We start from the raw sequence: 16,107 nt of genomic DNA, 5'->3' as shown, positions 1-16,107 counted from the left end.
TACTACTTCTAACAGTGTGTTAAATCTGATCCACAATGTTTACAACAGTATTGTTATTGCTCAAAATGACAGTTTCATACCTTGCCTGCTGCAACTTTAGCCAAAAGTGAAGCAAGTGAGTAACCCTTGTTACTCTGGTGTTTTAGGGATGGAAGCCTTACTACAGGACGTATTCCACCATTACAAATCTCTTCTGTTCCTCTTTCATTCACTGCCTTGACATGGATTAAAAACGAACGATATTTTCCTCCTGCCATACCTAGAGAAGTGGAGTAGAATGGGGAAAATAACTGAATCACCAATAAATTCTCACTGTTTTTCATCTTCATAGAACAAGATCAACAACTAACTCCACAAAAAGTACAGTAGGCCAGAACTTTCAAATTATACTGTTTGAGCAGAAGAAAGTTGAACCACCTGCACATGCTGTCAGCAAAAAACAATGAACAAAGGAATGATGTGAATAGTATAAAACCATTATCTTTGACTAACTGAGATAAACATTTGGCATGTTTTTTCCCCAATCTTATTCATTTTAATGGTAAAAATGTTGTAAACTACACACACACAAAACTGTCATTAAGCTATCATCCAGATAATTACAGTATATCCATCCAGTCTTCTTGTGCATACATGTACACACATCCATATATATGTGCATATATACACATAGCATTACAGTACTGATGGTTAAAAATGTGCATGCAGGCTATGGAGTCACTACCTGGGTTTGGATAAAGGCTCTGCCATTTATTAGGCATGTGACAAATTATCCTCTCTGTGGCTCAGTTTTTTAATGTAAAATGATACTAATAGTTCCTACCTCAGAGTTAACTAAACCACTCTTAACTGTGCTTGGCACAAGGAAAGCACTCAAATAATTTTTATCACTAGTACGTGTTTTATACTAACTAAACGGGGATACTATACAATCTATATATAAAATACATTTCTTAATTATCATCAAATTACTACATCTGCCAGCAAACTATCAGTCTGTTGCTGCATTACCAGGTATTAAGTCTTTTCAAGATTATAAATGCTATCACTCTACTTAGCTACCTGCCTGCTGTGCTAGCACTACACTGTTACATTTTTCTTAACACTACTGTACTATTCTCTGTGTTGTGGTATCTGACATTCTGTTTCAAAATTTCTTTGGCCAATGTTACCCCTTTACTCTTCCATAAAAACTTAGCACTTACCTTGTTCAGTTTCAAAGATGTTAGGGAGAATTTTATGGAAAAAAATCTTAGTATACTCTAAGAAAATTAATACTTTTAACAGTACTGAGGCTTTCCAAAAACATGTAATTCTATACTCCATTTTGTCAAAATCAGCACTTTTGGCCAGATGTGGTGGCTCACACCTGTAATCCTAGCACTTTGGGAGGCCAAGGTAGGAGGACCCCTTAAGCCTAGGAGTTGGAGACCAGCCTGGACAACACAGGGAGACTGTGGTCTCTAAAAAATAAAAAATTTTTTAAAACACCAATATTTCTATTTCCACATAAAAATTTAAGATTCACACTCTCATTGAACAAAACTTATAATCTAAACAATTTGAGATTTTATTACTTTTTGTTCACTACTGTATCCCAGCATGAAACCTAACACATAACATCTCGAAAACCTAATGACAATAAGAAAGCACAAAACCTGCATATATACAGGCTGAGTATCCCTAATCTGAAAATCCAAAATGCAAAACTCTTTGAAAGCCGATATGATGCTAAAAGGAAATGCTCATTGGAACATTTCATAGTTTGGATTTTTGGATCAGGAATATTTAAGTATTCCACAAATATTACAAGTATACCACAAATATTCCAAAACCAGAAAAAAATCTGAAATCTGAAACACTTCTGGTCCCAAGCATTTCAGATAAGGGATACTTGACCTGTACTACGTCTGCAATTAAACGGTCATGTATGAATGTGGACAAACATTAGGAAGCAAATGTACACAAATGTAAATAGTTGACATATAGATGGTCAGCTATTTTCTTGGGTTGGAGAAGATCTCTACATCCCACCCCACCCCAAATTACTTTAACAACTGAACTAGTCATTTTGTGTTGCTTTTTTAAATTCACCACCAGGATACAAAAGCCGAAAACATCCTACTACTGATATTTCTATTTATTATCAACATGGTAGCCCATTATTTTAAAACATTCATTATAATCTGCATTTGTTTATGACACTCAAATCATTGTATGATATTGTCAAAGCTCTTCTAATAAAAATCCTCTTTTGGCCTGGAGCAGTGGCTCACGTCTGCAATCCTAACACTTTGGGGGACCCAGGCAGGCAGATTGGCTGAGCTCAAGAGTTCGAGACCACGCTGGGCAACACGATGAAACCCCATCTCCACTGATACTACAAAAAATTAATCAGGCATTGTGGCACACGCCTGTAGGCCCAGCTACTCAGGAGGCTGAGGCACGAAAACTGCTTGAGCCTGGGAGGCGGGTGTTGCAGCAAGCTGAGATCACAGCACTGCACTCCAACCTGGATGACAGAGCGAGACTCTCTGTCTCAAAAAAACAAAACAAAAACCTCTCTTGGCCAGTTGCAGTGGCTCATGCCTGTAATCCCAACACTTTGGGAGGCCAAGGTGGGCAGATGACTTGAGGTCAGGAGTTCCAGACCAGCTTGGCCAACATGGTGAAACCCCGTCTCTACTAAAAACACAAAAATTAGCTGGGTGTAATCCCTGCTACTTGGGAGGCTGAGGCAAGAGAATCACTTGAACCTGGGAGGCGGAGGTTGCAGCAAGCAAAGATCGCGCCACTACACTCCAGCCTGAGTGACAGAATGAGACTATCTCAAAAAAACAAAAGCCAAAAAAAACCTCCTTTAAGGGAAGATACTGTAATAATATATAATAAAACTCTGAAAAGATAAGACTTTGATGTGATAGGAAGGGTAAAAACGGCAGAACATAATGTCTGCTTACTCAAAAGAGCTCTGTTACATCACACTACGTCATCCTGTAGTCATTTCTTCAATGTTTTTTCAAAAAGCACTGAGACCTCTAAGACACAAAAAGTGGGATCAGATAACCATACAGTTACTTATGACAGGAAATGACCTCAGCTACCAGCAAACTGATGAAATTTCAAATGAAAGTCCCAAAGAAAACAATCTTATTTTTTTGAGATCAGGTTTTTTTAATCCTTTTTACAACTGTGGTATTATTAATTCTGCTTTTGTAAAATACATTACTTCACCTTTAACAAGTTTGGGGCTTGTTAACGTCAACATCCCAGCATGCCCTGATAGATCAAGGCCACTAGCAAGCCATACTGGCCCACATAGAATGTCTTCTTTATGATCCTCCAAAAATGGACATAATCTAAGACCTAAAAAGAAAAATACATATTTTTCTTTTAAATTCATTTATTTAAAATGTAATATTTAATAAGCAAATATCATCCCATTTACATATAATACCACCACAAAAATTACCATACTTAGAATGTGTTAAAATAAGAATTGTCATGCTAAGGAACTATAATCAATTATTTGTTACATTGTTTTCCATTCCCATATTATTTTACAATTCACCTTTATTTTCAAAAAATTATAAATCACGACTTGATTTCAAATCCCAAGATATTAAAAACCAAGAATGCAAGTATTAGCGCAGCTGTGTTCACAAAAGATGAGCTGAAAGTTAAAGCATATTGCCAAAGCAGAATTATAGGTTATTTTTTAATTGTGTTCTTGAAACCAAGTTTTTGCAAGCCATAAGGAAATCTTGCCCGACATGTTGCATTCAGATCACTACTCCTTTTACTGTCATGGACAACAGCTCTATAATTTAACTCACACTGTGATTCCTCTACATCCATGTGCTGCATTTCTTCATTCAAATCAACCAGGGACGGTTTCCCATTTTGTTCCACTTCAATGTTAAGAGCTGGAGACAAAGGAAAGGTGATCTGCCTATCTACTGCTGTTTCTAGAGGATAAAAATATTAGTAAACTTAATTTTCTTTAATATCAATGATTTATGTGCCTAAAAAATCTAAAATTTCCTGTTAACTTGGGAACTTGTGTGATTTTCATCACAGATGCTTTAAAATGGTTGGAGGAAAATTTTGATTCAATTGTTTTATACATTCTTCTCTCTTTTAATGGTAATAAAATATTTGCCTAAAGAAACAATCTGCTGGCACCTAAACTAAAAGTTCTTACCCTAGGCTGCATACTATAAGCACTTGCAGAGCTTTAAAACTACTAAATCCTGAGTCCTCTACCCAATTAATTCAAAATCTGTCAAAAGATTGCACACATACAAAGACACCCATATACACACAAACTCACATAAATACACAGACACACATACAGTCATCTGCCCCTCGGTATTTGTAGGGAATTAGTTCCAGGACCCTCCCAGATGCCAAAATCCACAGATGTTCGAGTCCCTTATACAAAATGGCATAATATTTGTATACAATCTTATTCATGTCCTCCTGTATACTTTCAATCATCTGTAGTTTACTAATAAAACCTAATACAATATGAATGCCATGCAAATACTATTTATTTATTTCAGACAGAGTCTCACTCTGTCACCTAGGCTAGAGTGCAGTGGTGCAGTCATAGCTGACTGTAACCTCCAAATCCTGGGCTCAAGTGATCCTCCTGCCTCAGCCTCATGAGTACTGCCACCTGAGTAGTGCCACAGGTGCACACCACCACACCCAGCTAATTTTTTTTTTAATTTTTGCAGCCATGTGGTCTTGCTACACAGCCCAGGCTGGTCTCAAATTCCTGGGCTAAAGTGATCCTCCTGCCTTGGCCTCTCAAAATGCTGGGATTAGAGGCATGAGCCACCATATGTGGTCTAATATTACTTTTTATTTGTATATTTTCTTATTGTATTGATTTTTTATTTCCCACCCCCACCCAAAATAATATTTTCAATCCATGATTGGTTGTTTCTGAGGTTGGTAGACTGCTGGGATGTGAAACCCACAGATAGAGAGTGCCAGATGTATGCGTACTTTTTCAAAAAGGAAAATTTTCAAGTTTCAATGTTTCAAACTGGAGTTAAGTTGCCATTTTACCGTGAAATTATCCCCAGCCCCTTAAACTAACTTATTAAGGAGAAAACAGTGAGTAGTAACAGCTAGTTTCTAACCATGCTAAATGTGTATAATCTACTTTAATAACTCAGTACAACAAATTCTGAACTTGTAAGAAAGCTAAATAAAAATGAGCGTATTTTTAGCATTACATGAAAGGCTGGCTTCACTAATAACCTTGAAAGTAACTTCCATAACAGTTCTATTCACAATCAAGTCTTCTCCTAAGAAAAGAAATACATAAAGCTAGTAATGCTAAAAGTCAAACTAATTTACACAGGAACTAATCCCACTTCCAAAAAAGCATAATTATATGATTCAAGTTTATGCAATTCTGAACATTACTGGGTTACTGAAAAGTTTTGAAATGTTCTCTGAATTACTTTTCTAAATAAAATCACAAAAAGTAGAGCAGGCAAATGGCAATAACAGGCAGAAAGGGACACGAAACTTAGGCAAGTTGAAAATTAGTTTCAGAAATCAACCACAAAATAAAATCTTCAACAATAAATTTTGATCCATTCTTACCATTGACTTTCCCTAATCCTGGAGCTTTATTTTTCAGCAGTGTCACTTGTATCTGTGGAATATTGGTGATGTTTGAGTTCAAAACGAATTTGAAGTCCACATGTCCAACCATACAAGCTTTAGGTAGCACTAATTCAAATACATGTTCATCCCAGCTGTTGCTGTCAAATAAGGGGAAAAATGCTAAATAAAGCAAATATCTTACTTCAGCCATAACCATATTATCATTAAGGTCACCTTTCTACTTTTTGCTTTGCAGCTTCCAATAAAATTCAGTGTTTCTCAATGGGATCAAGAGAGAAAATAGCTCCCAAAGGAGAAGGTTAAACATAGGGCAATGAATGATCTTACTTTAGAAATCTACACCTGCCTTGAGACTCGCACATACCAATAAACTCTTATTCCTCAAAGTGTGAATGATTTAATGTGAATATCCTGCAAATTCCTGGTACCCACCCTAGATCTATGAATAGGGTCCCAGAATCTTCATTTTAAAACAACAATTTCTTGCATTTCTTATATATATTCATTCTTGGGTTTTAAATGCTATATATATGCTGGAAAATGAAAATCTCCAAACTCCTCCACTAAATGTAAGGCTCACATCCAAAAGTCTACTAAACATCTCAAACTCATTATGAAAAACCCACTCTCAAATCTCAGTAAACAGAAACTTCATTTTCCAGTGAACTCAGACCAAAACCTGAAAGCCATCCTTTATTCTCCTCTCTCACACAGTATGTTCAATACATCAGCAAATTCTATTTCTTGTACCTCCAAATTATATCCAGAATCTAACCACTCTTTTCACTACCTCCATCACTACCACAATGGTCCAAGCTACCATCAGCATTCCTGAATTAGCACAACAGCAACCAAACTAGAACCATTCTATCACTGCCCTCCACCACCACAACCATCATTCTAAATACAGAAGTCAAAGTAATCTTTGTAAAATATAAATCATACCACATCACTCCTGTATTCAAACCTGCTAACACTTTCCCATCTCACGTAGCATGAGAGTCTTTTTTTTTTTTTTTTTTTTTTGAAATGGGGGTCTTACTCTGTCACCCAGGCCAGAGTGCAGTGGCACAATCATGGCTCACTACAGCCTGGACCGCCTGGGCTCAAGTGATTCTCCCACCTCAGTTTCCCAAATATCTGGGACCACAGGCACATACCACCATGTCCAGCTAAATTTTATTATTTATAGATACGAGGTCTCCCTATATTGCCCAGGTGGGTCTTGAACACCTGGGCTCAAGTGATCCTCCTGAGTCAGTCTCCCAAAATGCTAGGATTACAGATATGAGCCACTGTGCCTGACCTTTTATAAAGGCATTCATTATCCAGCTCCCAGGTACCCTCTACCTCTTTTTTTCTTTTTGAGATGGAGTCTCTCTCTGTAGCCCAGGCTGGACTGCAATGGAGCGCAATCTTGGCTTACTGCAGCCTCCACCTCCCAGGATCAAGCAATTCTCTGCCTCAGCCTCCCGAGTAGTTGGGATTACAGGTGCACACCACCACACCCAGCTTTTTGCATTTTTAGTAGAGATGGGGTTTCACCATGCTGGCCAAGCTGGTCTCAAACTCCTGGCCTCAAGTGATTTACCTGCCTTGGCTTCCCAAAGTGCTGGGATTACAAGCATGAGTGATCATCCCCAGCTCACAGCTACCTCTTTGGATCTCCCTCCCTACCACTCTTCCCTATATTCACAGCACTCCAACAACAATGGTCATATTTCTCTTCCTAGAATTCACAAAATATACTCCTCAGGGTTCTGTATTGCTATTGTCATGGAAGACTTTCTTAGGCCCCTTATATTGAAAATATCATACACACTGTCTCTCTTTTTCTCTCACTTTCTCACACTTACATGCAATTACCTATCCAACAACTACTCGATTGCCATACTCTGTTTTAACAGTCTTCATAGCTTTTATGCCCATATGGCATGGTATATGTATCTGTCTACTTTCTATTGCCATTAGGAGGTAAATTCCATGAGACCCATATTACTAGTGACTATAACAGTGCCTGCTTTTATTAAATACAAAACAAGCATTTGAGTATTTGTTAAATAAATCTGTGAACTAAGTGACCAAACTAATTGCAGTAGTAAATTACTCTCATTATTTTATCCTAAAATTCAGAATAAGAATATAAGTTTCCTGGGCCGGGCGCGGTGGCTCAAGCCTGTAATCCCAGCACTTTGGGAGGCCGAGATGGGCGGATCACGAGGTCAGGAGATGGAGACCATCCTGGCTAACACGGGGAAACCCCGTCTCTACTAAAAAATACAAAAAAAAAATAGCCGGGCGAGGTGGCGGGCGCCTGTAGTCCCAGCTACTCGGGAGGCTGAGGCAGGAGAATGGCATAAACCCGGGAGGCGGAGCTTGCAGTGAGCTGAGATCCGGCCACTGCACTCCAGCCTGGGTGACAGAGCGAGACTCTGTCTCAAAAAAAAAAAAAAAAAAGAATATAAGTTTCCAAAATCAGTGTGACAAATAGAAGGAACAAAGTCATCAACATGCAAAAATTAGCTTACATATTTGTTAGAGACAACACAGAATTCCTAGGTATATCACTGTTTATCTTTTAGACAGTTTAAAAGATAAACAGGTCAGGCACGGTGGCTCATGCCCATAATCCCAGCACTTTGGGAGGCCAAGGTGGGTGGATCACCTGAGATCAGGAGTTCAAGACCAGCCTGGCCAACAGAGTGAAACTCCATCTCTACCTAAAATACAAAAATTAGCCAGACGTGGTGGCACACGCCTGTAATCCCAGCTACTTGAGAGGCTGAGGCAGCAGAATCACTTGAACCCAGGAGGCAGTGGTTGCAGTGAGCCGAGATTGTGCCACTGCACTCCAGCCTGGGTGACAGAATGAGACTGTCTGGAAAAAAAAAAAAAAAGATAAACAGTAATAAACCTAGGAATTCTACATTGTCTCTAACAAATATATAACATTAACTTAAAATTAAACATCTTCGGAAAATCTTTTACCTGTCGGTCTGTAGTTTCCAAGTTCGAGTATGCTGAGCAGCATCACCATGGTGTTGCTGATGCAAATGTTGAGGGTGCCTCCTTTGCTGCTGTTCTTGTTGAACTTCTACCCAGCATGGAGGAACAGTCGCTGAAAACCTTGGAGTCAAAGTCTCAAAGCGGGTTAGCTCCACTAGAGATGTCAAGATTTCGAGGGTGAATGGCTGGTCCACCAATAAATCAACTCCTTAAAATTAGTGAGAGTAGTATTTGAAATAGGTGTTTTAAAAAAAAAAAAAAAAAGAAGACAATGAAGTTTTAATTCACGGTTATGTTTTCTATTGCAACACTTGCCAAATATTCTGAAAGTTAATTAAAGTGGACTCAGGTATCTACATATAACTAAGATAACTAACTCTGGCTAAATAATAGCAAAGAAGAAAACTGTAACTTAAATATTTAAAATTAGAGACAATACTCACTATTGAAGAAACCCAAACCCGTCAGAAAAGGTCTTACTGAACTTTAGCCCTAATAAGGACGGCAAGAAAAGTAGTGGTACTAAAGTGCAAGCCAATGTACATCAGACCAAAATTCACTTTTAGACCCTGTTTTTTACAAAATAAATGCTAGACATCAGCAAGTACATAACATATGCCCTTTTATAATGAATAAAAAACTAAAACAGTCAAAAGCTATATGGTAAATAAATACTTACAAACTGAAAAATTAAATTGTGTTTTTTCTATTTCTGTGGCAGTTAAGAAAATCTTGTGTACATGCTAGTATTATAAAAGTAATAATGTGCTTCATACTGATTAGGTTTCTTTACAAATGCTATGCATGTATTCATATCAGTGAAATGTATAACATTAAAAAATGCTGAGAAGCTGTTGTTCTCATTTTTAAAAAGTAATGAAATACTAAAATATAAAATCTGGTAGGTTTAGAATATTTTCACAAAGAAAAAAATGATGGCAAGTTCTATAAATTACAAGTTTAATTCAAATTACATCTTTTTCTCAAAGTCTAGACCCTTTTAAATCTGATTAGTTTGTAAATATTAACAGCATGTCAATCTCCTTTCTTTACATTATTTCTTCATTACAAAATTCATCTTTCCTCTACTAAAAAGTAGTTTTCTGTACTTTATATAAAAATCTTTCTCCATTCAACCAATAACCTACAAAATATGAGAATATTCAGTATTTTAGCTTTTTATACCAAGTTGTATACTTAACCAAGACATCTTGGTTAATTCAAGTAATTGGAGATTGAGAAGCAGACTACAATGATTTCATAAAAGTCTACAAGGCAAATAATGATTTTTCGGCAGGGAGTAACATGCTAGCAGAACTTCTTTTGAAAAATTAGCTCTGGAGGGCAATGTGGGACAAGGATGGGGGAAAAAAGGCAAAAACAACAAACAAATATAAACAAATCTATCTGGAGATTCAGGATGGGACAACATATGTGTGAATATACCACCTAAATATATACTCAGTGACAGCATTTTTTTCAGCTTTGCAATTCCAGTAGTAATATTAATAAATGAGCCAGTCTACTAATTTTATACTTACTTAATGAATTCTCTTTTATATGATTTTTCCCTCCCCTAATTAGACTAAAAGCTCATTAACGGCTGAAATGTTTGTTTTAACCTCTTAGATGACTTCACAAATATTGAGTAACATACCACACAGGTTGAGAATCACTCCTTACTTTAATATGTTTACATCTTCCGACAACTAGAAAAAAGACAATACCTAATCATTTTTTTTAATCATTTAAAAAATCACTATCATACCTGAAATGCCGGGACTTGAAGGATTTGATAAAGGCTTGGAACCTTCTGAAGATGGTTCTATTCCTTTAGAAAGAGATCCATCCACTAGTATATCAGCTTCATCAATATCATCACAGGTTCCTCCAATTTGGAGAAAATGAAGCTCACCACCTACAGTGCAGCAAATTTCATAGATACATGAAAAATGGGTAAACATTCAAATATTCAAATGTAATACTACTTAGGAAACAATTTAATGTCACTTCATAGGCAGATAAGGAAAGCTACCAATGTGATATATTTCCAAGAGTTTAGAAATTTAATTGCCAAGGAATTACAAATTGAAGCCAAATTTTTAGGAAGAAAATGATAAATAAACATACATGAAAGCAGATATTTATCTAGTACTTACTTTTATGAGACAGTATTTTAAGTGCTTTAATTAATTCGTTTACTCTTTACCAAAAACTCGTGTGGTAGAACTATTACTGTGGCTATTTTACAGATGAGGCACTAGCTATACTGGAATCCACAGCCAAATCTCTTAATCTCAACAGTAACAAAACTTGACAAATACTCTTATTTTTTAAAGCATTCACAATGAAATGAAGGCAACTAAAATTTCTAGTTTAAAATCTCTGTCACAGGAAAAAAACTGACAGCAAATTTAGCATTAATTAAGACCAAAAAATAGTATATTCTAACATTCTAATTTGGAGATTCACGTCTAGCACGGCAGAAGAAGGAAGATGATAAATCCCCTTCCTGAAAGGCAACTATAAAGCTAGACAAAACTGTAATTTAACGAGGGTGAGGTAAGCAGGGAAAACCAGCAGATTCACTGTTATCTCCAGATGGGACTCAATTGATGGAGAGTTTCCAGTTTAAAGTGGTGATTTCAATGGGAAACAAAGGTCTGCTACTTGAGGTCACAATTCTGTCTGGGGCAAGCAAAGCACTAGAAACACCAGGGATTTAACACGGAATTACATGTAGTGAGAGAAGCAAAGTGGGCCTGGTAAACACTCCACAAATCCCACCTTGACCAGAGGCTGTGCACGTGTCCAGCAAAGACCAGAGGGAGCCCAAGCCATTACTACATCCTCAGTCAACTAAGCCTCCATGCCTATGCAAAAGAGACCTGAGAAAACACAACAAAAAATAAAAGCCAGGGCACACTTGAGCACAGCCTTACTGGCTAAAGGTATTTGGACACTACAACCTATCAATCTTTGGCTGAATACTAAGCTATGCTGCCACAGAAGAAACAAAATAAGAAACAAGTCTTACAAATTAAAACTAGGCAGAATAAATGACAGAAATCAGCAGCTGCACAATACAAAAGAGATTTCACAGATTCAGCCAGATGAATTACAAAACAAAGCAATACCCACCTGGCAAAAGGTAGGGAGATCCAAATCTAGATTTCTATAGTGTTGTCTTAAATGTCCAGTAAGTAAATAAAATATTACAAGACATGCAAAGAAAGAGGGACCCACATTCAACATGTGAAACACACACACACGCACCTTAAAATGTCTTCTCAGACTCCAGATTTAGCAAAGACTTCAAGGATCTATTGTAAACATTTTTATAGAATAAGAGGAAGTCAGGGGTATAGAGAATTACAGGAAATAATGGTATAAACGACTCAACAACAAAAAAAATTTTTTTTAAATTAAAGGCTGGGAGCAGTGGCTCACGCCTGTAATCCCAGCACTTTGGGAGACCGAGGTGGGCAGATCACCTGAGGTCAGGAGTTCGATACCAGCCTGGCCAACATGGTGAAACCCTGTCTCTACTAAAAATACAAAAATTAGCCAGGCATGGTGGCAGGCGCCTATAATCCCCTGAGCTACTCAGGAGGCTAAGACAGGAAAATCACTTGAACCCGGGAGGTGGAGGTTGTAGTGAGCTGAGATCCCGCCACTGCACTCCAGCCTGGGCGACAACAGCAAGACTTTGTCTCAAAAAAAATTAAATTAAATTAAACAAAAATTAAAAGAAGCTTGGAGACCTATGGGACAGATAAAATATTAAGAACATACATGTAATGGGAATTCCATGAAGAAGAGAATTCCACCTGTAAAAATAATGGGCAAAAACTTACCAAATCCAATAGAAAACCGTAAATTTACTCAAGTTTAATTACCCTCAAATAGGATAAACAAAGAAATAACTCACATATATATAAGCTCTTGAGCGTGAAAGGCAAAGGGAAGATCATGAAGACAGCAAGACAAAAATTACTCATCAGACATGAAAACACCACCACAAATTAATAGATCACTTATGAGAAACAATGGAAACAGAAGCAATGGAATGACATTTAAAGTACAGAGAGAAACTGTCAACAGATTCTCTAGGTAGTGTTAATCCTCAAAAATGAATGTGAAATGAAGACATTTCCAGAAAAACAAAGACTGAGAGAACTTTACGCTAGCAACCTGCCTTATGGTAAGTAACAAAGAAAGCCCCTTAAGAGGAAGGAAAGCGGCCGGGCGGGGTGGCTCAAGCCTGTAATCCCAGCACTTTGGGAGGCCGAGACGGGCGGATCACTAGGTCAGGAGATCGAGACCATCCTGGCTAACACCGTGAAACCCCGTCTCCTGGGCCGGGCGCGGTGGCTCAAGCCTGTAATCCCAGCACTTTGGGAGGCCGAGACGGGTGGATCACGAGGTCAGGAGATCGAGACCATCCTGGCTAACACCGTGAAACCCCGTCTCTACTAAAAATACAAAAAACTAGCCGGGCGCCTGTAGTCCCAGCTACTCCGGAGGCTGAGGCAGGAGAATGGCATAAACCCGGGAGGCGGAGCTTGCAGTGAGCTGAGATCCGGCCACTGTACTCCAGCCCGGGCTACAGAGCAAGACTCCGTCTCAAAAAAAAAAAAAAGAAACCCCGTCTCTACTAAAAAATACAAAAACCTAGCCGGGCGAGGCGGCGGGCGCCTGTAGTCCCAGCTACTCGGGAGGCTGAGGCAGGAGAATGGCGTAAACCCGGGGGGCGGAGCTTGCAGTGAGCTGAGATCCGGCCACTGCACTCCAGCCCGGGCGACAGAGCCAGACTCCGTCTCAAAAAAAAAAAAAAAAAAAAAAAAAGAGGAAGGAAAGCAACATCAAATTCACTGGAAAAAATAAAGAACAGAAATGGTAAGTAGGCGAATACAATAAATAAATGTTTTTCTCATTTCTTTGCCAACTTTTAAAAAAGATAATGGTTGTATAAAATAATTACAACACGTTTTGTTGGTTTTGTGGGGTTTTTTTTTAAGACGGAGTCTTGCTCTGTTGCCCAGGCTGGAGTGTGATGGCGTGATCTCGGTTCACAGCAACCTCCGCTTCCCGGGTTCAAGTGATTCTCCCTGCCTCAGCCTCCTGAGTAGTTGGGATTACAGATGCCCACCACACCTGGCTAATTTTTGCATTTTTAGTAGAGACAAGGTTTTGCCATGTTGGCCAGTCTGGTCTTAAACTCCTGAGCTCAGGTGATCTGCCCACCTTGGCCTCCCAAAGTGCTAGGATTACAGGCATGAGCCACCGCACCCAGCCATTTTGTTGGGTTTATAACATACTTAAATGTAATGTATGGGGTGGGGGGAGATAAGAGCAAAGTTCCTACATATTTTACGAGAATAAAGTATTATTCTGAAGTAGACTGTATTATTAAAGCACGAAAATATAACTCAAAAAAAAAAAGCAGTATCAGAAAAAGAAACCAGAATCAACATGAGGACCAATGATTTCATGCCAAATGGCAGAGTAGGAAGCTCTAGGGATCAGTCCCTCCACCAAAGCAACCACTGAACTAGAAAGTGTGATTGGAATCAAGTATTTCAGAACTATGGGACCGAACAGGGTATTTACAGAGAGACTGATCTCTGGTAAGACAGTGGCCTACATGAACCAGCTACCATCCCCTCCATCCTCAGCCCTGACACAGCTGTGGGGAAAAGTGGCACATGTGCTGGAAGCAGCTGGATGGTGCCAGGGCAGACAGGAGGGACCTTTTCTTCCCAAAATTTTGCATTTTGGTTGGTCTAGCAGTTACCTAAGGGACCAGAATAGACTCCTGCCTGGGTTTCACCCTTCTGAGACTGCAGCTGCCTCTCCAAGCAGCAGCCACCAGAAGATTTAAGGGGAAAAAGCCGAAACAGGAGCTACAGTAAGATTTAAAGAGACAGAACTCTTTTTTGGAAGGATAAGAGTGGGGAGAGGGTTCTACAGCTTTTGTACAAACAGTTTGAAAATGTCACAAATGGATGGCTGCAGCTGGAAACAAGCAAAATCTCCCTGAGTGAGAGAATAAGATTTCTAGAGGTACCACATTACAATACTCAGAAGGTTCTGACTACAACAAAAAATTACAAAGCACTCAAAGAAACAGCAAAGTATGGCCCATTTACACGAGGAAAAAAAAAAAAAGAATTATCAGAAACCATACCTGAGAAAGCCCAGATATTGGAATTACTAGTCAAAAACATTAAATGAATTCTCTTTATATAGTCAATTAGCTAAAGGGAACAACGGACAAAAACTAAAGAAAAACAGGAAAATGATGTATGAACCTAAGATTATCAACAAAAAAGTAAAACTGGACTTTTTCAAAATGCCAATGTTTTGTGCATCAAAGGACACTATCAAGAAAGTAAAAAGACAACCCACAGAATGTGAGAAAGTATTTACAAATCATATCTATTAAGATATGAATTCTGAATTTCTAAAAAAGTTCCTACAACTCAACCAAAAAAAATAAAAAACAAACAATTCAAAAGGGGACAAAAACATGGACATTTCTACATGTATCATAGAAATACAAATGACCAACAAACACATGAAGAAATGCTCAGCATCATTATTCATTAGGAAAGTGCAAACCAAAACCACAATAGATACCACTTCACAACCACTAGGGTGACTATTACCAAAAAGACCAAAAATAACAAATGTTGGCCAGAACGTAGAAAAATTGGGACCCTTCCAAACTGCTTGTGGAAATGTAAAACGGTGCAGACTCTGTGGAAAATAACTTGGTGATTCCCAAAAGGTTAAACATAGGCCAGACGCAGTGGCTCACATCTATAATCCCAGCACTTTGGGAGGCCAAGGTGGGAGGATCACCTGAGGTCAGGAGTTGGAGACCAGCCTGGTCAACATGGCGAAATACCATCTCTACTAAAAATACAAAAAATAGCTGGGCGTGGTGGTGCATGCCTGTAATCCCAGCTACTTGGGAGGCTGAGGCATAAGACTCACTTGAACTGGGGAGGCAAAGGTTGCAGTGAGCCGAGGTCGCGTCATTGCACTCCAGCCTGGGCAACAAGAGTGAAACTCCATCTCAAAAAAAAAAAAAAAAACAAAGGTTGAACATAGAATTACCATATGACCTAGCAATTCCACTCCTAGGTATATACCCAAAACAACTGAAAACAGACACTCAAATATTTGTACACCAATGTTTATAGGGGCATTATTCACAATAGCCAAAACGTGGAAACAACCCAAATGTTGAGTTACAATAGTCACCCCTTACAGTAGCCACAGTTCCAAGACTTTGCAGTGATGACTGAAACTATGGATAGTATCAAACCATATGTGTGTGTGTATATATATATAGTTTTTACATATATATTCATATATATGTACACATATGATCAATTCATAAATTAGGCACAGGAAGAGATGAACAGTAACAGAACAATGATA

At 38.4% G+C, this 16,107-nt stretch overlaps 1 protein-coding gene across 10 annotated transcripts in view; it reads right to left on the bottom strand.

Moving 5' to 3' along the window:
• LOC105464812 (baculoviral IAP repeat containing 6) overlaps positions 1 to 16,107 on the bottom strand; it is a 259,579-nt gene that overhangs the window by 178,727 nt on the left and 64,745 nt on the right. For 6 of the 10 annotated variants that reach the window (XR_011611589.1, XM_071076475.1, XM_071076480.1 and 3 more), the window contains exons 11-16: positions 10,424 to 10,573; positions 8,638 to 8,863; positions 5,626 to 5,786; positions 3,837 to 3,968; positions 3,235 to 3,366; positions 81 to 259 (exon numbers count right to left, since the gene is read on the bottom strand). Coding sequence is in view for 9 of the 10 variants with exons in the window: in XM_071076475.1 (XP_070932576.1) it covers positions 81 to 259; positions 3,235 to 3,366; positions 3,837 to 3,968; positions 5,626 to 5,786; positions 8,638 to 8,863; positions 10,424 to 10,573 (980 nt within the window). In the remaining variant the exon portion in view is untranslated. The remainder of the gene's footprint in view (positions 1 to 80; positions 260 to 3,234; positions 3,367 to 3,836; positions 3,969 to 5,625; positions 5,787 to 8,637; positions 8,864 to 10,423; positions 10,574 to 16,107) is intronic. The other 4 variants (XM_071076482.1, XM_071076481.1, XM_071076479.1 and 1 more) reach the window with 2 other exon arrangements.

Source organism: Macaca nemestrina, chromosome 13 (assembly GCF_043159975.1).
Source record: "Macaca nemestrina isolate mMacNem1 chromosome 13, mMacNem.hap1, whole genome shotgun sequence".
Lineage (NCBI taxonomy): Eukaryota > Metazoa > Chordata > Mammalia > Primates > Cercopithecidae > Macaca > Macaca nemestrina.
The sequence above is the reverse complement of the archived record's forward strand: the minus strand, read 5'-3'. Positions and strand labels throughout refer to the sequence as shown.